Below are 19,038 nucleotides of genomic sequence, written 5' to 3' on the forward strand. Positions count from 1 at the left end.
GGAGATGATCGAGAAGTGAAAACGGGAAATAAATGCATTCATTTATAAATCCAGTTCTTCAAATATAGAAGCAAGCCTGCAAACATCTCTGAGAGGTGCATAACTCCAACGTGACACCACCACATGGTTTGTTACACAGAACCATCTGGGATGATAAAAATGCTTGGTAGATGACTTGGAGAACCATGTGAAGCTTCCTCAACACAGTAGAAGCTTTCAAACTGGACTCCAGAGTAGGACAGCCTTTATGTGACATGGATGTGCGTGTAACATTTCAAGTGAAAAAGAGTATGTCGTCTTCATTTAGCATTTTTGCATAAATATGATGTAAAAACATGCATCAGTAGCTTGTAGAACCACCTTTAGCACCAATAACTTGAACTAGTCATCTTTTATATGTTATTCATTATTTTTTCGTCCTTACGGTTTTGCAAGTATTAGTTTGTGTGCAGCTCACTTAATGTCCCACCACAGCCTTTCAAAAGATTGTTATTGAGTCAAAGCAACACTATGATATTTTCTCTTTCAGTCATTATCCTGTTGCAACACCAGTTTCCTCGCTATAACCGTAGAACAAGAGATCTACCATTTGAGTCCAGGATAAGTTGTAGTACAGAAGACTTCATGGTTGACTCAAAGACAGCGGGTTCCCAGGTCGTGTGGTTGCAAACCATTACCCTCCAACGGTGGAGTTGACATTTGGAATGTTGTTTGTACTGATATGATGTACTTGGTTCTCGTCAAATGCACAACTGTGCATCATCATCAAACACCTCCACTTTGGCCTAATCTGTACAAAGGATATTGTTTCCAATATCTTGTTTCATGTGCAACTTTAGAAATACTCATCATAGATAGAATACGCTTTATTTTCTGCCCAGTGCTTCCAAAAAATCTCTCATAAACTTTAACCTTCAACGTGCTAACAGAGGCCTGAGACTAGGATGTTGCTCTCAGTTTTTTTTGCGACTTTTCAGATAATTGCACATTGTCGGCTGGAGTGAATTTGATGGGATGTCTATTCTTCGAAAGATTGATGACTTATTTGAATGTTGTCCACTTGAAATATTTTCCAATTTCCAGGATTGATCCAAATTGTGTGGATGCCAAGCATAACTGTGACTTAATACAGTATAACAAGTTCAAATTCAAGGACTTTGTTTAAGTATACACCAAATTGTTTTTTTTTGTTTCAACAATGTCTTTATAAATATTCTATTTTGACAGTTGAAGTTGTAAATGTATTTTGTAGGTGAGCGAAATACAACAAACCCTCCAAAAAAATCGGATAATTTCAAGAAAACTGTTGGGCTGCATTAAATGCTATCTTATAGTATCTAAAACTTTGCATTAGCTTTCATTTTCTACTCATCATTTTACTTTTAGAGTTTGAATTATTACTTAGCATTTTTTGCTTTATATTAGTTCCTTTGCAGCTTGATTAACACGTCTTAAATAGATTCATGAAATAGAATATAAAACTGATTCTGTTGCAGTTAAAATTTTTCTTTCTCACTAACCTGTAATTAGAACTAACTTTGAATATCTCCCTCCTTTCACTTCTTTTTACTGATATCCAACACACGATGTCTCAGCTTGTAGGGAAATCAGGTGACGGAGCTTGATGGAGCAGGAGGTGCGGGTTAGCATCATTAAAATACGGAAACACCCACACATAGGTACATTAATCACTGTGAGAGCTATTTAACCTACTCATCTGTGGTCTTATACTGATCCAGATAATGTAGCTAATCAAGGGGATAATCCTTAGTGACAAACATGCATATTAACTCTTCAGTTACTCACAGACAGACAGATGCAAGGCCACTCGTACATGCAAATGCTGAACGGTTTCATTTCCATGATTTGATTGCAGAATCTGAATTTATTGTAATTACTCCATTTAATGTTTTGTCACAGTCGTATTGTGCCTTTGGTGCTTCTTTGAAATATTAATGTTGGGATTCAGTGTCACATCTCGCCCCGTGTCTCTGCGCTGTTATCGACTCCCATATGAGAGTCTTTGTAGTGGCTCTACAAAGCCTGTCATATTTTAGCATTTGTTGTTCTTTGGTTTGTTATCTTATGTCTTGCTCTGTGGTCTGCCATTTGTTTAGGTTTTGCAAGATTTATAATGTGTTTCTCTCTGTGACACAGTGAGACTCTGATGTTCCTGTTTTGAGTAGCAGATATGCCACAAAGCTTTGCTATTCAAATCGTTTTCAGCTGCTCTGCAGTGTAAGAAAAAGAGATATACATGTAGTATCTCTCTATATCATGGCTTACTTTTATCTCGCACCACATGCGACCAAGCTTTTTGTTCCACTGTCAAACATAAAGATATATCTCAATAAATGTGAAGAAAATGAAACCTTTATGCCGCCCTAATGGGTCTTCAATTAAAAAAAAAAAAAAGAAACAAAACATGCAGGAGTAGATATAAGCAGAAAACTCCATCAGACTTCTAGCCGAATTATTGTTGGTCACTGTGTTAAGCAGTGAGAAAACATGAGCAAAATGAGAGCAGAGCTGAATGGACAAAGGTTTTATTCTTTTATGGAGGGAAAAAGCCACCCGATTTCTTTTCCCAGAGAAAAAAAGAAGGAATTCTTTATTTATTTTATGTATTACGTCCTGCTGCAGCTCAGAGGGAGCAGCTGCCTGCTGTGCAGTGCTTGTGCAAAGGGTGACTTGTGCGTTTGTGAGGTGGTTTAAGAGCGGTTTTCCTTCTTTTTTTTCATTGTGCATGTCGGCGTATGAGTGTGTTTCTGACTTGTGGTTTGTGGCCAAAGCGGGACAGACAGGTGACGGGGATGAGAGTTAAAATAACAAATACCCACACTCCCTAGGGGATGGTTTGATCCAATCAGCCACCCTCTAGCCCCTTTCACACAGCCAGTTCGAGGCGGGAACGTTGCGCCTTTAAGCCGCCTCGCTGTTCTGTGTGAAAGTCACGGAGGCGGAATGGGGGGGCCAAGTGGCCCCACCAATAAGCCGGCAGCGGAGGTAGTCACAGAGCCGAAACGGGGTCTGTGTGAATGACACAGCCGGCATGCCGGCATGCCACTAGACGCTGACGCTGTCGTCACGCCTCTGATTGCGGAACGCCGGGATGCTGTGTGAATTTACAGACGGGAGCGGCGTTATGCCGGCGTTGTATGGTTCTGTGTGAACCAACAAAGGCGGCGTATTGGCAGGACTTCTTTACACCAATATTGCGGAATCTCTGTGTGAAAGGGGCTTCTGCCATTCACACAAACTCTCTCTCTCTCTCTCTCTCTCTCTCTCTCTCTCTCTCTCTCTCTCACACACACACACACACACACACACACACACACACACACACACACACACACACACACACATTTACACTGGCTGTGGCTAATGATGCGGAGGCAATGGTGGTGTTGCCACCACATGTGGTCTCCTTCGTCTGAAGCTGCCAGGGTACACATCAGTCTCAGAGGCTTCAACCTTCAGGAGTCATCAAGAGCTGCAGCTATTTTCAGTGCACCATCACACCACAGCTCACTACCAGTATTAACCCATTAATTCCCCATCTAAACGATGGGCATGCTTGTATTCTTGTTAAGAGTGAACCTCAGGTCTTGATGAGCCATAAAGTGGATTTCACATATAGGTTGTTTTACTGCTTGATTTCCATGTTCAGGGTTAAATGCTGTTGTGTCTTTGTTGCTGGTTTTGAGCTCGGTGTCTATCAAGTTTAACTTCATAGAAACTCCAAGGTCACACAGCATCTCACTTAAGATTGATGAAAGCCAGACCCACGGTGAGCTCCACGACCAGAGTACGGATCCCTAAAGATCAAAGAAAGAAACAGGTGGAAGAACTGAGAGGGAGGAATGACCACCGGTCCTTGACATACAGTAAAGTGAAGACTAAAACTGAAATGTCTGTGTTTCTGCAGCTGAGATTTCCATTTCCTAATGTGAGGGGAGGAGGAAATTAAACAACATGAATTAAACAACACAGCTTGGACATTTATGTCCTTGCCATAAAGCTTAGACGGGCTGAATTTATGAGGGTTTGGACCAGTAAATACAGCACTCAGGAAATGTGATTAGGCTCATAAATAGAATAGTTTCCCGCTGTCCTACTCTTCAACCAAAGCACCTTGCGAAAGCACATGCTCAGGGCGTTTTCCTTTTTTGTACTGCCAGGTTCCGTACTTTGAAGCGTCTGTTGAACAAATGATGGCTGTGAACTGCTTTCTAGTTTCGTTTGGTAATCTCACACATCCTATCCTCTAAAAAGATTGTTTTATCAAGTGTTATATATGAGGGTTAGGGTTAGGGTTAACCCAACTGATTCCATCATGTATTTATTTACTAAAGATTCCCTGTGTTAAAAAGAGAATGCAACAACATCCTGTTATACTTGGGAATCTTTGTTTGTTTGCCATAAAGAAAGGTTTAAAACACTATCGATACAAAGTATTTATTATTTATCCTTGTTCCTGTATTCTCACAAACTTAATACTCAAAATGGACAGTTGTTCCAAACGTTTTTCCTTCTTTTTATCTCACTTTTGTTTCCCAGCCTTGTCTCTCAGTTTGGATCAGTTGTGAGAGCAATATCACACATATATATCATAATTGCCCTCTGCTGGCAGTATTTAATGAGCTCATAAGAAGCATAATTCTTCATCTGGTTAACTGGCAGTGACAAACCTGGCCACCATAAAATCAGTTGATACGCAGGCTTCATTTTTCCTGATCCTTTGTCTCGGTGTAGAGAGCCTTATTGTGACCTCATGTTTCCCTCTCTCTGTCCCAGGTGGAGTGGTTAAAGAACGAAGAGATAATAGACCCAGCCGAGGACAGGAACTTCTATATCACCATCGACCACAACCTCATCATCAAGCAGGCGCGTCTGTCAGACACAGCCAACTACACGTGTGTGGCTAAAAACATCGTGGCCAAAAGACGAAGCACCACAGCAACGGTTATTGTCTATGGTAAGCACGTGTGCTCGTCTATGTATGGGTCACTTGATGGTGTCACTATTTACATTTAGTTTATTTGTTTCCATGAGTGTTGAAAAGTATTGAAAATTTTACTTAATGTTCTTTTGCACTTCATATTCTGTGTTGCCATTTGTTCAGCTTAATACTCATATTTTCATGATCATGTGTACAGTAATTTTTTTTTTTATCTTTTTTTTAATTTTTTTTTTTTAATTATTTTATTTTCATTCATGTTCTACGTGCAATTTTTATGATTTATTTTTATTTTTATGATTTTATATCCTCATAAGGATTTTGTTAAATGTTATTAGGTGGGGGCTCCTCATAAGCCTACTGGCTTGCTCGCTCCTCCCTGCACAGTTTCTTTTAACTGAACTTACTTGTGTAATGTTCTTTTTTTATGTTATGTGCTAAATAAACTAAACTAAACTAAACTAAACTGATAAAACACCCTTTTGGGTCTACGTGGATCGACTCACCCATGTGTCAAATCAGCCAAGCCAGCCCCCATCTGCCACATGAAATTAGCTTTCCTGCCATGCCAGCACATGCTCTTTGCATGCGTGTGTGTGCGGTTTGTTTTATACTCTCAGATCACCCTTGACCCAAACTAATTAAACCCCACCCTATCCCCCACTTCCAACCCTCCCCCACCTAATTCCCAAAAGAAGCCATCAGTTTTAAATGAGATCGTTTGGGTTTCCCAAATGTTTGCACTCTCATGCCAAGAGTCGCAGCTTCGAATAAATTGTGCGGCATATGGGCTCGGTAACAGCTATGAAAATCAACAGCAAAAAATAACGTTGAATTTCTCTGTTCCATTCTGGCGTTGATTTGTTTTATGTGCAAAGCTCTTCTGGTGCTATTTTTACTAAAAGCTGACAGAAAAAGCTTCTTGAGCGGAGAAGCATGCCTCACTTTTTTCCCCCCATTTACCAAATGCCAGTCTGATATAAGACTATAGGAAATATTAGAGGAGGAAAAGTATATATACCAAATCTCTTGACACGGCACGCACACGCACAGGCAGACACACAGTGTTTCTCTCAAATGTAACAGTGACTCTATTCACTAGGAGGAGTGTTTCAATCAAAATAACCGAGCATGTGTGCCTGTTCAATACGGACAGCGAGAGATGGAGTGGTTTGACACTGATGTATCCTTACAGAAATAGATTGTTCAATCTGTGGTTCAATCTTCTCGGCTCCACAAGGGCCTGGCTAACACTGTTGACAAGGTGAAATAGTTGTGGGAAAAAAACACAGGAACATATGGGGAGAAAAATGAAGCAGATATGGATGGAGGGAAAACAGGTGAGCTGAGACAGAAGAGAAAACTGTGTGAGAAACAGAAAACCGAAAGAAAATGGTCAACAAAACTGGCTGCACCTGAATTAACTTGTTACCTTCTCCCTGCTGTGTCATTTCTAATTGAGCTTTGGAAGAGAAGGGGGAACTGTCCACGCTGCTGAGAAAGAGATGTTGAATTGCAGCTTCAGTCTGTCTTGCCTTCTCCTTCTCCTTGTCTCTCTCTCTATCATTAATCCATACCACTGCATGCACTGTACTGCAGTGTTTTAATATTTTCTTCCAATAAGAATCCTGTGTTAAGCAGTTTTCAAGCCCCCTTATGTTTTGTGTTTTACCATATCCTTTACATGAGTTGTACAGTTTGATGCATTAGTGAATGTACACACAGTACATAACTTTAATTATATAGCTACAAGTAATTAAGTGGGAGCTTTGTTGTGTATACATCAATCTGTTTTACTCATTCTTTCCAAAATATCAAAAGTCTTTATGTCCAGTGTGGATTTTTTGATATGTACAATTGTATGGCATTTGGGGGGAAAGGTTTTGGCACCAAGATGTACAAATTATCATGATTGATGAACCATCCTAACATTCAATTTGTCAAGAACAGCTAGCTTTAAGTGAAGTTTAAGACATTAGCATATTGTAAATGTAGATTAAATTCTCTCCTTTTCATCTGGTGTGGTAATATACAAACCTCTAATCGACCTTTGCTGCCATGGTAACGTACATAGATTAAACTTTTAGTAACTGAGTGGCGTCCCGTGGTGCAGTATTGAATTGATGCATCTCTGTTATGGCAGTGAATGGCGGCTGGTCGACATGGACGGAGTGGTCACCGTGTAACAGTCGCTGTGGACGAGGCTTTCAGAAACGAACCAGAAGCTGCACAAACCCCGCCCCTCTTAATGGAGGACTTCCCTGCGATGGACAGGCTATACACAAGCTGCCCTGTACAACGCTGTGCACTGGTACCTGAGTTCTGTTCTATAGTATTCTAGTCTTTCTAAACTTTTTCAAGCCCTACTTAAACATAATAGTGGACTCATTAACATTTTTTCAATATTTATTATTATTAAACGTGTTTTCCTATTGCCCATCCTTTCCCTCTAGTGGACGGTGTGTGGACAGAGTGGAGTAAGTGGTCAGCCTGTGGAACAGAGTGCACACAGTGGCGGAGGAGAGAGTGCAACAATCCAGCACCAAAAAATGGTGGAAAGGACTGCGAAGGATTGGTACTCCAGTCACAAAACTGCACAGACGGACTTTGTATGCAAAGTAAGTTGACGACACTTCTTCCTTCAAATCTTATATGCAATGAAGTTGTGTAATTTAGCATAACTGTGAGCAGTGATTTTGCTTTTCAAGTACAATATCTCAGTGTGTGGGTCAGCCAGCAGGGGATTTCAGAGAAAACTGTCCCCACAGTCATTTATACAACTTGGAAATAACCCTTTCAAAAAGGTTTACAATAGGAGCAATATGTCAACGTTAATTCCCTTGTTATGTCACACAATATTGTCAACAAAGACCACTCTTTCTCTTTTTGTCTGCTCTTGCTGGAGCAATTAGGCATATTTTTCTCACACATGTACGAGTCATATTTTTTTACATCTTTTTCTCGCCATATTCTCCGTCACTGTTCTCCTTTAACCTCGAACTGCTAAGAACTTTCCGTCCCCTTCGTTGTCAACTTTTCTTGATTCCTTCTCTCAGTGTTCCTGTTTTATGGAACACTGAAACAGGAACACTGTGAGGGGGGTGAGCCCTCTTCCCCAATGATCTCCCTCTCAGTGAAAAGGTTTTTTGCTCTATGACAGGCTTTGGTCTTCTGTGGAAACTGATATTCATGAGGATTTATGAATACCTTTTCTTAGTGATACTTTTTTCTCTTCCCTTCTTTCCTTTACTCCAGTCAAAAAGAACGGCTTTGTATGGAAAGTAATGACCAATAATAATGTGCAGAAATGATCCACAATTTATTAATTTCTGACAGAAGTGAATATAAAAAACTGGAAAAGTTAGGCAGCATGATAATGGAGGCAAAATAGCAGCAGCAGTTTTTCTGAGTTAGAAGCAATTATATTTTTGACTTGTTGAAAAAGCGCTGTTAGTTCATGTGCTCAGAGTAATTGACAGATATTCACGCGGAGGAAAGGGTTGTGTGAAGTTTGAGAATGTAGAATTTTTTTAATGTATCTGTATTCTTAAATTATGTAATCAGTTTTTACTTTTTTAGGGCTGGGCGATTTTGGACAAAAATGAAATCCAGATTTTTTTCTCTGAAAACCCGATTTTCGATTTCGATTTTGATTTTTTTGGTAAAACTACAAAAGACAATGGAATAAATTGTTTCAAATATTTTATCTTTATTTTTAAAGCAAAATAGCAAACAAATTTCCCTATTGGGAATGAAGTGCAATTGAAAGATACTGTAAATCCTCCTTGAGTTAAGTAAAGTGACAACATTTACAATTTTCTTGACCAAACAAAGATGACTAGACGAGCTCTGTCTGTAATGCTGCCAGCTGCAAAAAAGGAAAATCGATTTTCCGATTTTCCTTTTTTTAACATCGTCTTGATTAATAAATCCGATTTATATTTAAAATCGATTAATCGCACAGCCCTAACTTTTTTACATAAAACTTAACCCATAAATGATTTGTTGTTGTTTTTTTCTCCCCCCCGTTTGCAAAAATTATCTGCAAAGCTCAGATCGTTTAGCAAAGATTTTCTTTTGGATTTTTTTCAAAGCTGTCAAAGACAAATTTAATCTGACCTGATGGTATAATACAACGAGTAACTGTTTAATAAAGAGAGGAAAGAAACAAAGCTGTTGACCTGGGGCCTCATGTACGAGCAGCACATACGCACAAAAGAGTTGCGTACCCTATGTTCCACAGACACGACGGGATGCACTAAAATCAACTTTGCAGGGCTTTTGGACCTACCCCCCAGGCAAATTATAAAGTAATGAAAATCCCTTTTATACCCCAAAGTATGCTCCTCTAAATTTCCTGAAGTCAGGAGGGATTTCAAAAATATTTCATTACACCTTTGAGCACTTGATTTAAAAACAGAAAAAAGTACATATAACCTAATTTTCCCACACATATGCCTAAAACGATTGCCACAACCTAAATCCAAAGTAAACTATTAAGTTAAATAAAATACTCTCACTGAGAAAAATACACGTCGTATTGATTAAAAAGAAGTCACATTATTAAAGCTCTAAAATAGATAAGGTTAGACGGTTAATTGAGTTTCCTATATATAACTGTGGGAAGTTTAATGTGTAATTGAGCAACAATGGCACAACCAAAGAAGAGTTTAGAGAGAGCGTGTCTTCAGGGATGCATTGAATTCCACTTCAGGAGAGTTATATCAAGAAACCTGTGCAGGAACAAGTGTATGCATGGATTCTCACATCTGAAAAGTTGTGCGTACATATTTTTCCACATTTGGGCGGACGCCATCTTTTAGTATGAAAGTATGAAAGCTGTTCTTCTTACATGAGGCCTCTAATCCTCAGTCAAGATATAGACACACACAGATTTGGCCATTGCCCCAACAAGGGAGAATCTATTGGAAATACGTCCAATCAAGGATGACTTACTAAGTGACATAATTTGAATTCGGAAATTGGAACCTACGATCAGATTTCTGCATCTACACAGCCCTAAACATCTACAGAAAAAAATATGATTTAGCAGGGAGCAATTGTGAACATTTGTATGACTTATTAGACATACTTATTTATTTATTTATTTTTGATGTCACGTGTTATCCGAGTTTGAACTGGACTGAAGTGGAATGATTTGGATCATAAAGGAATTATAAAAAAGTGGATTTAATTTGACTGAATTTAGTTGGATTTAATTTGCCTTTTCTACCCTGTGAAGCGCATTTAGATGACTTTGGTTGTGAAATGGCACTGAGCCAATAAGCCGTCTAATTCTTCTACAACTGCTTGTTTTAAACTCTCTTCAAAATTTTCAATGAGTGCCTGACTGACCTCTCAGGAAGAATAAACTTTAATATTGAGCACTAATCCTCACCCATGTGAGCTTTGAACAAGGGCGTTCTCTCTGCAGGGACACAATTGCTGCGATGAGTTAATCGATGGCCTTTATCATAGGCAGAAGAACAAAAGCATATTGTTCCTTAAATAGCTTTTTTCGACGCACGTTATTGATAAATCTTACTCCATGCGCAGCCGCGCTTACGTCTGCCCCGGCGAATTGTGTCCCGCACGACTACTCCACGGAAGGGATTGCCTGCGGCCTGTGGGGTGTGTGGTCACAGAATCTGGGATAAAACCCAGGGAGGTATACATTTAGGCTCATTTCCTCTGATTGATTTCCTGTCTTTAAAATGACTGCACAGACGTGGTTTTATGTCAGCGCTAATGTTTCAACTGTTTCCTGTAGCAATAACAGGGAGCCATGAAGCGTGCGTCTTAGACGTACTGCGGTATCTACAGTTGTTAGAGGGAAGATCTGCCTGCACAGCAATTTCTACAGAGTATATTTGCCATATATTATGAAAGGCATTAAGTCATTCTTATTCCATTTATCATTTTCTTTTAAAAATGATTGCTCTTCAAATGTGGCCCATTCACAGACATAAAATAAGCCATCGGTACATTATGGCCATGCTTAGTAGTGTTAAAAATAACATTTTTACTTGTAACTTTGAGGGTTTTAACGGATTTTAACAAACCGATAAGGCAATGTTGATTTGGAGGGGGGAGTTAGTGTTTTAGATAGTGCTCTGTAATTTACGTTGCTCTTGATCGTGTCTCTCTCTCCCTTTTTCAAAAGTTGACAAGTTTAACCCAGAGAAGAATAAATCCATTTGACCTCATTGTTGCACTGTCACTCCTCTGTCTTTATGTTTATGAATTAAAATAGTATGAGCCCACATGTGTGCCCTCGATGCACACGTTGTTTTGTTATTTTGCAGTCTTCGGTTTTGGCTTCTTGACATTTATCTGATGCATTGATCAGAATTTCTTGGAAGAGATTCACTCTGAAGTCCAATAGTTCATCCTTCAGGGCATGATATTTCTCCCCCAAGCTACTCTGTGTCTACACATGCGCCACAATATGCATGCTACATCAGGAGCAGTTCCATCAGGGCATATATAATCTGCCACGCAGGTTCTAAAAAAACCACAGTAATCACTAGAGATGTTGGCTGTTATGCAACTTTAGTGTTTGGATAGAATACTGAATTGTGTTTGTCTTTTATTATGCAAAAAAAGTCAGCAGGTACCACACAGCATCAGGCATCCATCCCCACTCTGAAAGCTCTGCTTGTCCTCCTTTTGTTCTCATCAATGTGGTAATTTTGTTGCGTCGTTTCCTGCACGCGTCAGCCATTTCATCCCACTTTTCTTAACTGTTCGGATCTCATCTGGGCTCTCTTTCCCCCCATCACAGTTGTCTTGGCTCACACTAAATCATTTATGCTTCATTTTTCCACCACCATGTTTTCATTATCATTGTTTGCTCAAATGGTTGTTGTTGTTTTTCATGTGTGTTTTTTAATAATTAAAACATGATAAATCTTTGTCATGGCATGTTGCTCTGATTATCATCACTGATTCAGGCATTAATCATGATGACATTTGTTACATGCAATCATATATTCCCAATCAATTGTGAAGCCTTCTCATGCATGAATAAGAAGTTAGATTTTTTTTTTTAAAGAACAAAACAAGGACGAAATGTGCTTAATAAACCTTGAATAGAGAATTTCCAACAGATTTAAACATTTTGGGCAACGCTGTCCAGTCCACCCGGACAGTTAAAATAAACGCCACATACCAGGCTGTTATTGGTACGTGTATTAGTGTATGTTTATACGGTAATTGCTCATCACCCCATTTAACCCGGTGTTTCTTTCCCCTTAGTGCTGCATAGTACGTCTTCTATAGTCACTTGTTCTGGAATGAAGCTTTTAAGTGCCCCATGTTGCTATGTTGCCTTTATCAATTATACACCAGCACTTCAATTATACATCAGTACATCAGAAGTTCATCTGTCAGAGACCTTCTGTTTGCCACAACTAAGTGTAGCACACTGCATGACACAGCAGCTGCCTTACAGATGGGGTTTCAAAAAATATTGCTCGTTTGTTATTCATTATTTTTGTGGCTTAAATATCTTTTTTGCGTTGTTCATTTTTTTTGAGACCTCATTTAATATTAATTCAAGCACAACACAAAACTTTGCTGAATAGCAGTAAGACAAGAGAGAAATGAAAGGAAACACTGACAAGGACAAACATTTGTGTCCCTTCGTGTCTGTTCCATTTATTGTTTAATTTCTTTATTGTTTTTCCTTTTCTTTCCTTCATTCATTCCACCATTTGTTTCTTTTCCTGTCCCAAGGTTCATTGTTTCAGAAGTCCACTGAGTCCAAAGTAAACATGGGAATTCCATGTAAGTTGATGTTTTCTTTTTTATCAATTTACTGTTATTTTCTTTTGTCTCACTTATCTTGCAGTTTCTCTTGCTCTCTCTCTTTTTTTTACTTAACACCAGAATTTGGCTCATGCTTTGTGATTTATTGTTGCTTCTCTCTTTTCTTTGAGTTCAGAGCTCATTTTCTGCAATCGTCCTCTCCTATCCAACATTTCTGGGGAGCACAGCGGTTACTTTAGTTCTAGCGGGACCCACTCAGTTATCAGTGTACTGGATGGCAAAGTTGTAGCCTAATGGGATATTTTTACCACCTTATTAAAGGTCTTATATAATGCATTCATTGGCAGTTTTAATACGTTTTCTGAGATCTATAATAGCCTAAGTAATGTATTGTGATTTTGACCTCAAATAGCCTACATGCATTTTACACACCTTAATACTATGAGCCACTAATCAGAAGGTGTTTTGGTGGCTCATGAATAACTAAATAGGCTACGCACTGACTGGTTATCAGCAGTGTGGATATTAGATGAGCTGTCCACTGATTGATTGGTTCTCAGTGAGCAGCAGCCAGTCACCTAGATATTGGAAGTGAGTGTTTTAGAGTGGTAAGTGCATATTTTCAAACTTATTACATCCATCAGTCATTTAGGATAAAGCCTTGCACGTTTTCTATGTCTTGTACTTTCCTGATGTCAAGCTTAGTCCCATGTTACACTCAAATTGTTGGGTATAACGTTAAACCATAGATAATTTAACCACATGCTAACTGACTCTGCATCGGTTTCATAGTTTAGTACTTAAAGGGGACCTATTATGAAAAACAAGTTTTTTCTTGCTTTAACATATATAAAGTGGTCTCCCCTCAGCCTGCCAACTCAGAGAAGGAGGAAAGCAACCAAATTCTGCAGTGTCTGTACATCGGATGAGCCATCCAGTGTGATGTGGCTTTTATGAGCCGTTCAGATTCTGCTCCTGTCGTGATGTCACGACAGGAGTAGAGGTTGGCCTCCAATGTATGAAACCACACCCACAACTAAACACCGTGTAACTGCATGCGAGTGTCCGACTATCGCGTCGCACTGCGTGACATCGGATGCTCTCTGTCCATCTCCCTCCAGCTGCCACTTTATTGAGGTTTTTGTAGTGAAATGAGGAGGTATCATAGAGATAACTTCTCATTTCAACTAACTGGATCAGCCGTTCTCCATCCATGACTGTTTCCTACAGCGCTTTCAACCGGCTTTCAATGCGAGCAACAGGAAGAAAATAGAAGCCTGCATCCGACAAATGTTCAGCTCAAAACGCTGCGCCGCATCGTGCTGCGTCGCGCAGTGCTGCGTCGCATCGTGCTGCGTCGCTCACGGCCAGTTAGGACAGTCAAATAGAAAATAAAGCAATGGAATTGATTTTGTCGCTGACGCTCGCTCACATCGCATGCAGTTATGACACGGTGTAAAGGCTGATTTATGGTTCCGCGTTACACCAACCCAGAGTCTACGCCGTAGCCTACAGCGTAGGCTCTGGGTCGATTTAACACAGAACCATAATTCAGGCTTAACTCCGCCGGCCGGAGCTTCCGCCATTTTTTCATAGCGGTGTATCGTGTCGTTCAGGCAGCCAATCAGCACAGAGCCTCATTATCATAGCCTCCCTGCCCACTCAGAATCCTGCATAGATAATGAGGTTAGAGACTGGGAAGATAAAGACATGGCCCAGAGGATGAATTTCTAATTTATATAGAAAAAACAATCAAAAGCTTGTTTTTAAGACATTCAAGGCCTGTTTAAAATAGACATTAAATGCCATAATAGTTCCCCTTTAAGCAGAGGTTGCGATTGTGACGCAAAAATGGTTGGAATAACCCCTCATTTTTAGTGTCAGCCGCTGAGCAAAACCTTTTTGAAACTGAAGAAACAGTCCAGAGCGAGATGTGTAGAAAAGTCATTGGTTAGTTGAAGATGTCCGGGATGTCCTGTTGTATACAATGATCAGCCATGCACTCGGTGAATCAGTTCTTTCGTTAGAACGTTCAAAGTGCTGACATCTCCTGGACAACCTGGGACACAGCATTTTCATCTGTCCGACATTTTCCTCTACCTTAAGAAACTCAGATTTTCCTTAGAAGTCAACTGTGCCGCAGCGCCGGTGGTTTGACGTTCCTGAGCTCGCAGAGATTGTGCTCAATCTAAAAAAAAATGTTTTAATGTGTGCTCATTTTAGAGGCCTACCCAAATAATTCAAAGTAATTTGTTCAGTAACACATTGTGGTATTTTGGATTTAATTGTCCTTCAGATGAATATTTAAATTGTGAAATTTGGATATGAAGGAGGTGATGATAGAATATGAGTTTCACTGCATGTCCATCTGACTTGCCAAACTAACTTTATCTAACTTTATTTAACTGTGCCAAAGCAAACCTGGTTTGAATTCAACACATCCATCCATCATTGACACTGACTTCATCCTGTTCAGGGTCAGGGGGGTCTTTCAGAACCTATTCCAGCTCTCTTTTGTGAGAGGCAGGTGTAAACCTTAGAGAGATTCCCTGTCTGTCTCAGGCCTCTATACAATGATAAAATATATATATTTTTTAGAGATGATACCCAAGAATAACTCCATGATCATGCATGAATGACAGACATGCAGTCCTGAAACCTCCCAACTGCCTGGTGAAGGTGTAATCGAAGGATATTGAAGCTTGAACTGTTACCACTGGTTAAGGAATAAGAAAAGAAGACAATTAATTCATATTTTCATGGGACTATGATCACATTCTTAATTCTTAATCCTTAAAAGCTAGCAGAGTTTCTTTTGTAACTTATGAGGATTTGACTAATACCCTGAAAAAAAACATTGATCTTGAATAAATCAGTCTGGAATGATACATGACCTGTCCACTCAGCTAAGACAAATCTCAGTTATGACCAGAAAAATACAGCTAGCGACACTGAGAACAAAAACAGAAAACATACTGGACAATAAGATTAACATCAAAACTAGCCAGCTTTTGCCTCTGAATCTACTGATAAAAGATTTTACCAGATGATCAGCTATGTTGTATTTGTAATTGCTTAGTAATTACACCAGAATGTCGTACTGTACTGAAGCTTGAATGCTGTGTTTCACTTGGAAGTTGCTTTGGCAGAACAGCGTCCGCTAAATGACTTGATGTGACGTCTACTGTTGGCTGCAGCCTGAAGTGGTCGACTGATCAAGTGAGATGATGGCTGATTTGATACAAAGTTCAGAGAAGCAGAATTATTTTCACAGTTCAAGTGTTTCTGTTGGCATCTTGGGATATTCAGTGTGACTAGAAACATGCCATACCCTTGTCAGATTTTATTTTCATTGTCTTTATTCCTTATAGCTTATAGTCTAGCTGATGCTAATCATACAGACTGAACCCGCTCATTCATTTTGATCAGTGCGTCTTTTATCAACAAATAATGGCCAAAGACATTCCCTCATTCACCCCGACCGACGCAGTGATTAAGTTTAATGATTCAGTTAACCCACAAACAGTCATTTGTGTTTGAAAATTCCTCTTGCATTATCTGGCAAACAGCAGAGGCCACAACTGTTAGGTTTTGACCCTCCAATTACATGTGAATGCCATACGGATCTAATCCCATTATGAATAGTTGACATTCATCGTGTCCTATAAATGATAGGCAGATATGAGCAGCACACAGACCTTTTCAGGTCAATATTCTGCCTTTTATCTAAATTCTAGATAAAGGCTTTCATGCTGGTCACTCAGGCAGGCCCTTATACAGATAAATAATGTAATAGAAATAAAATAATCCTAATTTTTCATTACTAGCAGATCTGCAAAAATATAACTATTCTTTCACAACTGAAAATCTATTGCAAGATCTCAGAGTTTACTCAGGGAAATAACTGCACCGTAGTTGTGACAGATTCCCTTAATTAGCACGATCCTGTATTTCTTTCCGTCTTAATGCTGTCATTCAATTTACCCCCAGTTTTATTTGATTCAGTTTGTGAGAATGTTGCTGCTGTGATTCTTTTGGAAAGTGTCCAGGCAATTTTGAACTGTTGCCAGAAGTAGCACTTTGTCTTACAGAAGCTGTGAACACGGTGTACTTTGCAGGTTCCCGATTGTCTTACAACCACTGAATGGATCAACTAGAGGCACCAAATAGACCGAAAACTAAGTCTGTTCTACAAATTTGGCCTAATCTATCAGAAATGTAATCCACAGAATCACAAGACAACAAGGTGTATCGCTTAGTTAATAGGTAGGATTGTTTCTTAATAAGTAATAAAAAAGGGTCTTAAATGAAATGAGGACTTTGAAAATATTTTTCGTCTCCCTCGCTCACTGTCTTACCAGTTTTACTGACTCAATGAGTAAAATATACTACAAATTGTGAGGAAGACAGAATATGATAGGTCCCTAGGGGAAAAGATCTGTTTACTATACGGTCCATTTTATTTCTCTCTTTGCAGGAACTTTAGTTTCACCCTCAAATCAACAATGCATGTCTGTTACTGTACATGGTCTGATGACTTTTCGATGTGTTTTGATGTTCTTTTAATATATTTACCTTCAATCTACCACACCCCAATTTCTCTTTTTGGCTACATAGTTGCTGGAGCACATACAGGCTATGATGGTGTGATACAAAACTTGCACTGAACATGCAACATTGGATCTAAGATTGGTAAAAAAAAAGAAAAAAAACAACAAAACCAAAAAGCACACCACTTCCCAGCACTTCTGCCTTGCTGGGAGCAGCACCTGGACCACTTGCACGTGCTCATTAGCAGCTCACGTTGGATCTCAATCACACTGTTAAAATGGCAAACAATCAAATTACATTTCATAACGAAGATTAGGTGCTGATGGGAGCCAAATCTGGCAAGTGGTGATGCTGCCAAAAATATATTGCACATTGTTCAGGTGACAGTTTATTTTTTGGACACCTCAGAATGAAACGCCAAAAACTGGTATCAACAGACTGCTGGTAGGGGTAAATAATGGCACACCTCCATAAGAAAGATGAAAATGACAACAGGCAAGCACTTCTGACTTCAGGGTCTCTCATAGAATACTGCAAATGTGCACCTGCAGGTGGTGGGACACAAGTCTTCTGCAGAGAGTTCCAACATGGCGCTGGGAGCAGCGTAATGCTGCAGGGGAGGAGATGTAGCAGCCAACTTTAAATGTGTCACAGATTTTGGTTTTTACAGGCACAGGACGATCAAAACAGTTGGAACTGTTTGAACGCATCCCTTGGCCACGGAACTTTAAAAAAATGTATTTAAAAAAGAATAGTTGAAATGGAGAAAAAGAAATTCTTCAGGCACAGACAATATGCCATTTTTCCCAAGCCAAGTTAAAAATTCAGTTGCTGACTGAATAGTTATAAATAGGTGCCGCGTTCTCCAAAGCCCTCGAACAGCCCATATGCTGCGTACAATGGTCTTACTGCCAAATAGGAATTTTTATATGATGCCCACATTCACTTGAGAGCTGGTTCATGAATGTCAGCAGAAGCTTATTATGGTCCTTCCACCGCCTGAAACTCACCTCAACCAGAAGCAGGTCAGGGGCTCGTTCACAAAGAAAGACGACTGAAATATGGCAGTCATAGTATTACTAGGATTGTGCTTTGAGCGGTCACATGATATCTCAGTAGATTATGTGATTTGCATGTTTTTATTGTATTGATGTGTCTGTGTATATAACCGTGTGGGTCTTAGCCTGAGAACTGAACTACAACACCATGGTTGGGCTTTACAATGTAGAGGAGATAATCTGCTCATTTCTTTTTTTATTCATGATTGTGGCCGGCAGAAACTGAAAGAGGTCATAATGTTCTTGTCACTTGGATAAAATAAGATGTACTAAAAGGATGGTATTCAATCAATTTATTAAATAACTCCAATACATTTTATTACAGGGCTTTCACACGATGCACAAGATTTAATGACTGTTTATACAGAGTTTGTTGCAGTTACAGAAATACCTCTTCTCATTTTAGTGGCTCTGAAGTGATTTCATATTTTATTTCTTGGCAGCATCAACCAGAAGACTAACATAACATTAGCAAATAACTGCTTCCTAACTTACTGTGTTCCTTCCATTCAGCCCTGATAGTTACTTGATGTGAATGTGTCTGCCGGGCATGCGGCATGGGTGGTGTGTGCATGCTTGTGCCAAGCAAGATCAAAACGACAGTTGAATGAGTTTCAAGTAGTGATTGTCCACAGCTCTGCTTTGGATGCAAATCACAGGGGAGATATAGACGAGCTAATCTGAGTTATCCTTGTTTCC

At 39.5% G+C, this 19,038-nt stretch overlaps 1 protein-coding gene across 2 annotated transcripts in view; it reads left to right on the forward strand.

Annotated features, from left to right (window-relative positions):
* The window catches only part of unc5ca (unc-5 netrin receptor Ca), a 216,619-nt gene that overhangs the window by 152,741 nt on the left and 44,840 nt on the right, over window positions 1–19,038 (forward strand). Inside the window, exons 5-8 of one of the 2 annotated variants that reach the window (XM_061729251.1) lie at window positions 4,798–4,978; window positions 7,104–7,271; window positions 7,414–7,578; window positions 12,698–12,748. In XM_061729251.1, the coding sequence (XP_061585235.1) occupies window positions 4,798–4,978; window positions 7,104–7,271; window positions 7,414–7,578; window positions 12,698–12,748 (565 nt within the window). The remainder of the gene's footprint in view (window positions 1–4,797; window positions 4,979–7,103; window positions 7,272–7,413; window positions 7,579–12,697; window positions 12,749–19,038) is intronic. The other variant, XM_061729252.1, reaches the window with a different exon arrangement.

The sequence above is a fragment of the Cololabis saira genome, chromosome 9 (assembly GCF_033807715.1).
Source record: "Cololabis saira isolate AMF1-May2022 chromosome 9, fColSai1.1, whole genome shotgun sequence".
Lineage (NCBI taxonomy): Eukaryota > Metazoa > Chordata > Actinopteri > Beloniformes > Belonidae > Cololabis > Cololabis saira.